Raw genomic sequence first — 8,548 nt, forward strand, 5'->3', positions numbered from 1 at the left:
AGAAAGGGTTGTCAGGCTCTGGAATGGGCTGCCCAGGGAGGTGGTCGAGTCCCCATCCCTGGAGGTATTTAAAAGATGGGTAGATGAGGTGCTTAGGGACAGGGTTTAGTGGTGGGATGGCAGGGTTCGGTTAACAGTTGGACTTGATGATCTTAAAGGCCTTTTCCAACCTAGACGATTCTATGATTCTATGATCCATGAGGAATCAGGCTTTGCCGCCGCTCCTAGCCACACAACCTCTCTGTCCATCGTTTCCCCCGCGTTTGTTTCTGGCGTTCAGCAAGCAGCTGTGCCGGAGGCCGCACGGCGTGGAAGTGTGTGGAGACGCGGGGGGCATCAGGGGCGGCTCTCCAGCGTGCTCGACGAGACCCCATGTGCAGCATCCTGGGGGAAAGACGGCTGTCTGTCCATGCGGCAGGCTGCGGTGCTGATCCGGGCGGCCTTGGGGTTACACCAGGAAGGCAGGAGTTGCTTTTCCACACTTGGTGGAGGAGGTTAATTTTCTCACCCAACGGCAAGCCCGCGTCCATTGTCTATGGAACACAATGAATCCAGGACTGGGTTGATCAGAACCTTGACAGCAAATGTAAAAAGACACATTTTTATTGCTTTGCAGCATCGCCGTTTAAACAAGTACGGATGTGCAAAAAAGTCAGACTATTGCTACCTTAGTTGGGATCAAAATACTGTCTATCTGATCTATACACACCCTCGCGGAACAAAGAAAACCAACCCCAAATACTTCCCACACCAATGTGTAAGTCCAGTACAAGATACAAACTGAAGCTGTTTCACATAAGTCTTATGTATGGTATTCCCTGGATGGTGTGTTTCGGCAACAATGATACCAACATCATGACTAGAAAGGACTCTATTCCAGTTCATTAGAGGGCATTATGGCTGAGGTCCATGGGAGATTAACACCCCCAAATGTAGGTGTCTATGTGGGTGCTAGGTGTCTAAGCTCCCATTTCAGAGAGCTAAGGCTTCACTTGCTTAAATGTAGGTTGTCTAGTGGCATTTGAGATGCCCTATGGTATCCAGGACACCAAGATGGGGCTGACACAAGACCTATGGAAAACCCGTGCCCTTCTGCAGCATGAGCTGGAGGCCAGGCAGGACATGCAAGGACGTCTCAAGTGGCACTAGAAGCTCAGGCAGCTGAACCTCATCCCTAAGAAATGCAGTTGATGAAGCCTGAGGAGCAATGTAGCGCAGTAGCCACCAGGTGTCTTCTTTGGGGTGACCTCAATCATTTCTAGGTTCCGCTGCCTAATTACTTAGACTGCCGCTGGCTATTAATAGACACTTAAAGCTGAATTCACTTGTCCACACATAGGGGCCTTGTGCCATTCGGGACGCCCTAAGTAATCCCAGACATCCACAGGGGGTTGGCTGGTGTGACACAAGATGTACTGAAGACCAGTGCCATCCTGGAAGAGCAGCTGAAGGCCCAACAGGATGCTCCAGGGCACGTCAAAAGGCATTAGGCGGGGTCAGGAGGACCGAACCCACAAAAAATTCCTAGAGGAGTAAAACACTGGAGATGTTACAGGCATGAATTAAGTGACTTAATACCCTTCTTACAGACTGGAGAATTGTGTGACTTTCTTTTGGTGACACTACCCAGGGATTCCTGGCCTTCTTGTACGTTCTCCGGATGCATTTAACTGACCACGGTGCAAAAGAAGAGGGGTAGAACTCAGAGATTCTAACTGCACAGCAGGAAACAGTTTATTTCAAGTGGCTTGGAATTACGTTTTTTGTTCTTTTCAGTCAAATTCGGTTTTCAGGCAAAGTCACTAAATCTGAGCTTGGCCAGTCATACATTTAAGACTTCTTAGAAAATCGAAGGGGAAAAGATCAACTAGAATGTGGACTACTAAAATTTCAGTCCAGATAACTTAAGATCAGCCAAATCTGCCTGTTGCACTTACTCTAGAGTTAAAAAAATCAGGATCTGGATGATGCAGGGAAAGCTTTGACAAAGCACTTTGCTTCCTGTGTGTAATGAATCTTTTAGATTTACCATTCAAATTAATATAGATGAGCAGGTAAATGTTCTGACTGCAAATAGGTGTGATATAGGATGCTTTCAACCGAGAGCAAATCATTTTGCTTCCTTTTTCTTTAACACTGTGTGCATGACCTGCTGAGGGACATGGTGGTGCTGTGTTCTGAAACAATGTGGTTATAAGCAAACTGAATGTTACCTTTGCCGATTTTAAGGATAACTAGTGCCCCTTCAGTACGTACATACGTATAATTATGTTACATACACGTTTTCAGGTATATTCACACTGAAACAACATTTCACATTCAGCGTACAAAAATAAATAGATGCAATTCATCAGGAAGGTTCTGCTGCACTTCACGGTACGGAGAGAGTGAGTAACCAATATTCTTTAACATAATTAAGAAATAGATACACAGCTAAGGAATTATGATAAAGAAGTAGTTTGCACGCTACTCTTAAAAGTACACACAAAAATGTTATCATTTAAATAGTATTTTCTTACCCATTATCAAGCTATTTAAGAGTTCCTTCATTGAAATATTTTAGACTGTAATTTTAAATACACTGCTACAATAATAACAAAACACTCACGGGACTGGAAAATAGGATTTTTAAAGACTCTTTTTAAGCAGAGGGGAAAAAAAACCCTCCACACATTACTAGAAGATGAAACAGATAGTGCAAGTAATAGATGTATAAATTGTTTTATAGAGAACTACAGCTCTGTGGTTGCTGTTTTGCAAGCTTAAAACATAAGCATTCCCATTAGTATCAATGTCATAATTGCCTAGGTAATTAATTTTAGTTATCTGTTAAGAGAAATTTGCCTTGGGAGATACTTCAAGTAGGACGTTTCAGTGTTCTTAATGACTGCTTGGAGGTGGAGTTTTGCTCCTTGGTGTGACATCTGAAGCACTCATGAACACGGGGAGAGGCAATGTCACAGAACGGTTCATTGCATCGATGGATCAAAGGGAGCAGAAAGACACGTGATGATCATGAGGGAATTAGGCAGCTTTGAGGTCACATGGCTGTCTCAGAGCATGTCTGGGTTAGAAGGGTCTGCAGAACATTACTCTGTACGAGCTACGAAACCCTCCCAGTATCTTAAGGAAGCTTAAGGCAATGCAAGACAAACTCAAGACTTAGTAAGGACTAAAAGCCACGGCTATATTCTACCAAGGGAGAAGCATCACCAGGGGAGGAAGCATCACTGCCTTGCAGGCTCCTGCACCGCTTGAGTATTTGTTAAATAAAGCACCCAGGGAAGTCACAGAAACAAGAGTTTCCTAAAAGTTTCTTTAATTATTCCAGAACCTTCAGGCTTGCTAAAGGCAAAAGACAAAAAGACATGGCCTCTGCATCATTTTTGCGAGTTTAAGCGTAAAGATGAAAAGATGCAGGAGTTGGAGCTGTTCCCGGCTTCTCAGGGGTTGTCTCGCCCAGCGCAACAACCCTGCCTGCTCCCCGAGGGACCCTCTCTACCCCTCGCACCCACCCGCGTCGCTTCGGCGTGGGCGCAGCGGCTGCCCTCCCCTCGCCCCGCCCGGGCCGCCTCCGGAGGGACAGGCAGCGAGCGGGCAGGACAGGCAGCGGGGATGTAAGGATAAGCAGCGGGCAGGGCACGCAGCGAGCAGGTAGGGCAGGCTGCGGGCAGGGCAGGCAGTGGGCAGGACAGGCAGCGGGGATGTAAGGATAAGCAGCGGGCAGGGCACGCAGCGAGCAGGTAGGGCAGGCTGCGGGCAGGGCAGGCAGTGGGCAGGACAGGCAGCGGGGATGTAAGGATAAGCAGCGGGCAGGGCACGCAGCGAGCAGGTAGGGCAGGCTGCGGGCAGGGCAGGCAGTGGGCAGGACAGGCAGCGGGGATGTAAGGATAAGCAGCGGGCAGGGCACGCAGCGAGCAGGTAGGGCAGGCTGCGGGCAGGACAGGCAGACAAGACAGGCAAAGCAGTCAAGGCAGGCAGCAGTGGAGGGGTGGGGGGGTGCAGGCAGAGCTCTCGGAGGGGAATGAGAGATTTCTGTCTGGTTTCTCCTTCTCACTGTCCTGCCCTGATCTGTTTGATGGTTGTCTCCCGTGCATCTGTGGTGTTCTGCTGGTATCATCTCTGTGCTGCAGCTTGTCTTCCTCCAGCTGCTTCCTACCCGACCTGTGAAGAAAAACACGGGAAAGTAATATTCCGTCTCACCGGAGGCATCTTTTGTAGCCTATAGGCTAAGCAGAGGGTTTTTTACATCGTTTTCCACTTTGCCTACAAGCATCCAAAAATTTGAGAGATTATATTTTTCAAGCAGAAATCCTGAATTACATTTGGATGATTCAGTGAAGTCCTCAGACTCCTTAATGGAGACTGCATTTACAGTGCAAGGCGAATGGAACAGGCTGGGAGGGAAAAGGGGAGGAGGAAGCTTCGTTTCTTCATTCAGAAACTGGATGGAACAACCCTGAAAAGGAGGAACGGCCGTGTTCTTTCCGTGACATTCTGGAGAAGGTCATGTTCCATTTCAGCCTGAGACACAGGACTGACTCACTGTCCTTGTGTTTCTGAAAAACATTATTAATCTGTTCTAACTTTTTCTGTTCTTAGGGAAGAGCCTGTTTTGTGCGGTGCTCTTCTAGCCACTTACCTGCTCTGTGTTTCTACAGTGACCAGGAGTGAAGGGAAAATATTAGATCATGTCTGAGTTCTGGCTAATTTCTGCCCCGGGAGATAAAACAAATCTACAGGCATGGGAGAGAATGAACACGGTGACATCGAAATCCAACCTGTCCAGCAACAGCAAATTCCATATTCCAGACTTAAAGGTAAATGAGGAAGGGGTTTGTGTATGGGTGATACAGCAGCATTACCCAGGGCTAAAGACTTTTGGGATAAATGTGGGATTTATCTTTTGGGATAATATGCAGAGTAGAAGTCAGGGGATGAATTGTGTTCAGTCAACTGAAAATTGATCAGGGAGAAAAGAAGTCATTGTGCTTGAAGCTGACCTTCACATTGGAAGGATACATGTATAAGGAGTGAAGATGACCGGTTAAATACCTAATCTGTTGCATTCAACGTGCCTTTTGCTCCCGGTCATGAAAGTCATACAGCGTTGTACATCTTGGATTGCTAATGCAAAGGGAGTAGCTAAGTATCTCGAACCATGCCAGTAAGGCTGCTGACAGGGAAAACAGTGCTATAATGTACATTATTCCTTGGGAAATGGATGTATGTGTATATTGAGCTACATTACCCAGCTTCATACCATCATATAAATAGGAAGAGTATTAATCCATGATTGTTTTTATATCTTTGCATTATTTAATCCTTATTTTACAAGACCCGCACCTTATTTTTATTTCATGTGTGGCTTTGAAAATTTCAAATATGCTGCATTAAAGTCAGTGGAGTTACCACAGATGTAGAACTTGGTTCCTTGGGGAGTTGCCATCGCCCATCACTTAACGAGGCTACTACTAGTGCATCTAGGACCTGGCTTTAATCCAAAAAGATTGCTAACAGTTATAACTTGAACTATCCCAATTACATACAGATGCAAGTACAAGGGGTGCGTGGCCTGTTCTCAAGTAATAACCTACTGAATTGTCACATGAATGTTTCAGACTGGGAATGTTGTTTTTTGCATGTGCACTGGAGATGGATACGATTTTTACCATCTGTGGGGCTTATCCAGCCAGTGTTGGTGTGAGCCTGCTAATGTCAAAGGAAATGAAGCATTTGCGGTATCTGAAGATGCAACCAGCCCATTAATATTCTGCTCATTTTTCTATATAAACTTTGTTTCTTCTCCTTCAGCTTGACCCTTCATAATGTTGAGCTGGCAACATTACAAGAAAAGGTTTGGCAATATACTGCAATACCATAAACATAAGGTTATGACTGTGACAGAGTCATACAAAAAGCAGATGTTGGTCTTGGAGGAAATGGCTTTGCGAGAGCCTTAGTCTTTGGCAATAGCAAAGAACAGAACTTTTTTAATAAGTGCCGCTTCCCTTGGTTCACTCAATACATCAGATTTGTTTGTATGTATATTGTATGCATTTCTAGTCACTATTTTATCAAGTGAAAGACCAGTCTATGCTACTTGATGATACGGGAATGAAAACAGGAAGGAAGACACTGATGTGTGATCTTGAGACTGACTACACATAACGTTTTTTCCTTTACTGGAAAAGGCTTTTTATGCCCTAGGTCTCAGATAAGGGAATTGCTACTATTTTCCACTAAGTAAATAATTTTCCACCAAACTACTGAATTCACAAGTGCTAAACACAAGTTGGTGTCCTTAAGACTCTGCCAACAGAAGCCTTAGACAGCCTTGTGCGTCTTTCACCTACTTCTCATCTTTTGCACAGGTGGGGACACTGGATGCTCTTGTTGGTCTGTCAGATGAGTTGGGAAAACTTGATAGCATTGCTGAAAGGTAAAATAGACCTTATTTACTACCTACAAATGAGAAACAGACATTGTTTTCATGGGACCGTATGTCCTTGTTCACCTTGGTCTGACTCAGTTCAGCCCGGACTACAACTAGCCTAAAGTGGATAGGCTCTGTTTAAACCTTGTGTTGATTGTCATAGAGTCATCAAAAAGAAAGGACCATTCCTTTAAATTTGGGTGAAATAAGTCAGTGACAGTTTTGTCTGCACAGCAATCTGTGTGAGTGGCATTGCTAGGGAAGCTGTTTCTCAAAGGGAAACTGCTAAAAAAGGTTCTTTTTTTAAAAAAAAATAACATCATCCTGCCCCATCCAGAAACCTAAATTAATAAAATGGCATTTGGAATATGAAGCCCTCTTTGATCTTATTTCCCCAGAATATTTCTCTTGAGCCTTGTGCCCCTTTTCAACCAGGTACAGGAGTTTTAAGGAATAAGTTCTTCTGAATGAAATCTGGAGCTCTCCCTCTCAGACTTCTAAACTCCTTGAAAATCAGAATATTGACTCACAGTGTATCAAACCTACTTATGCAAAGAGTCACATGATCTCCTTGTTGGTCATTGCCAGATTGCCTTTTGGGCCAAACTGACCTGGGTGAGCAAAGAATAGTAAGTATAGCAAGCTGAGAAAATGCCAGGTTGTAAGATACTTCATGGCACAAAGTAGACTTTGTTGTTGAGGCAATGAGAGTATAAACTGCTGGGCTTTTCTTGTTTGGTTTTCTTTGGTTTTGGTTTTTTTTTTTTCCTTTGGAAGCATACCTCACATATAGTTGTGGTCTTGGTCACAGAGGCATGTGTTAGCTCTGGGGCTTTTTGTCTTTTTTCCTCCAGCAAAGACTGATAAGGATTTGCTTGTCTAAATATGCTTGATACTTTCATAGATTTTTTGCAAACACATACAGAAACACTGATATAAACTACTTGTACCTGTGCTAAGCAGTTTGGGTAAAAGTAAGTCTGCTAGAATACATTTCTCTGAAGGATTTTTTTTTTCTACTTTACTGGTGCTATAGCAGGGCTGTATTAGGATTATTTGATCACTCTGGGTTGCATACAACATTGATATTTTTAGAATTTTATAATATCTTGAGTTGGAAGGCACCCATAAGAATCATCGAGTCCAACTCCCTGCTCCTCACAGGACTGCCTAAAACTAAACCGTATTGCTTTTTTCCGGATTTTTAGGAGGACAGAGCAACTTAATTAATCAATAAAAACTTCTCCATTGTGACACTGCCAAAAAAACCTGCGCCAAAATCTTTGTAAACATGTTCAGGCCTCTGGTTCATACTGCAGAGATTCTTCATGAAGTGGGGATGGGGGTAAATTTGGGGAGAGACAGTGCCAATACCTGCTATCTGTTCTAATGGAAGGTGTCTCTAGTCAAGGCAGCAGATAAGCAAGCAACTGTGCCATCTGAGGGCTGCCAAAAATCATACAGAATTGATTTTGAGAAGGGCTTAGCTAATTCCCAGCTTTGTGAAGAATTAGGACTTCTGAAAAGCCATCTGTAGGATCCCTGTAAGATCACAGAGGGTAATTTTAAGTGAAATGTCAGTATGAGCTTCCTAGGCTCACTGTCTCCTTCTGTTACCTTTGTCTTAACTTGACACAGTACAGCTTTTTGTTCGAGCTGAATGCCACTTTACTCCACCAATTTTCCCTTTAGTGCCAGTAATGACTCTTACCGTATGACATGGTATAGGCACCGAGCAAAGGGGTTGGCAAGGCCCTTCCACCATAAGTTACTGAGGCAAGGACTCTTCCTATTCGTCTTGTTTGCCTATCCAGCCAGGTAATCAAGAAGGATCAAGGAGATTTAAAAATAGAAAAATGTGTTAAAAAATAAGGAAAATTCATTAGAGTACAGTAATAGCAGAGAATAATCAACACAGATTGAGTCCCACAGGGACATACAAAAGCATTTTGTGTTAAATAAATGCCCAGGGTTTTGAGTCTAAATTGTGATTCCAGGGTTAAAATGCCAATCGCTTGCACTTCATTGAAGTAGCTGGCATCCAGAGGGTTACAAGCCTGTTCAGATGACCTGAGCATTTATGTTCCTGCCCCTCTGAAACAGCTACCTGCT

General features: G+C 44.1%; 2 protein-coding genes across 3 annotated transcripts in view; one reads left to right on the forward strand and one right to left on the reverse strand.

Annotated features, from left to right (window-relative positions):
• The window catches only part of NOL10 (nucleolar protein 10), a 58,683-nt gene extending 58,064 nt beyond the window's left edge, over positions 1 to 619 (reverse strand). The window contains exon 1 of the mRNA XM_009639790.2: positions 509 to 619. Coding sequence (XP_009638085.2) covers positions 509 to 619 — 111 coding nt within the window. The remainder of the gene's footprint in view (positions 1 to 508) is intronic.
• Positions 620 to 4,666: 4,047 nt separating this feature from the next.
• The window catches only part of ATP6V1C2 (ATPase H+ transporting V1 subunit C2), a 20,858-nt gene continuing 16,976 nt past the window's right edge, over positions 4,667 to 8,548 (forward strand). The window contains exons 1-2 of one of the 2 annotated variants that reach the window (XM_035895340.1): positions 4,667 to 4,820; positions 6,375 to 6,442. In XM_035895340.1, coding sequence (XP_035751233.1) covers positions 4,692 to 4,820; positions 6,375 to 6,442 — 197 coding nt within the window. In that variant the 5' untranslated portion in view covers positions 4,667 to 4,691. The remainder of the gene's footprint in view (positions 4,821 to 6,374; positions 6,443 to 8,548) is intronic. The other variant, XM_035895341.1, reaches the window with a different exon arrangement.

Source organism: Egretta garzetta, unplaced genomic scaffold (genome assembly GCF_000687185.1).
Source record: "Egretta garzetta isolate BGI_Z169 unplaced genomic scaffold, ASM68718v1 scaffold15, whole genome shotgun sequence".
NCBI lineage: Eukaryota > Metazoa > Chordata > Aves > Pelecaniformes > Ardeidae > Egretta > Egretta garzetta.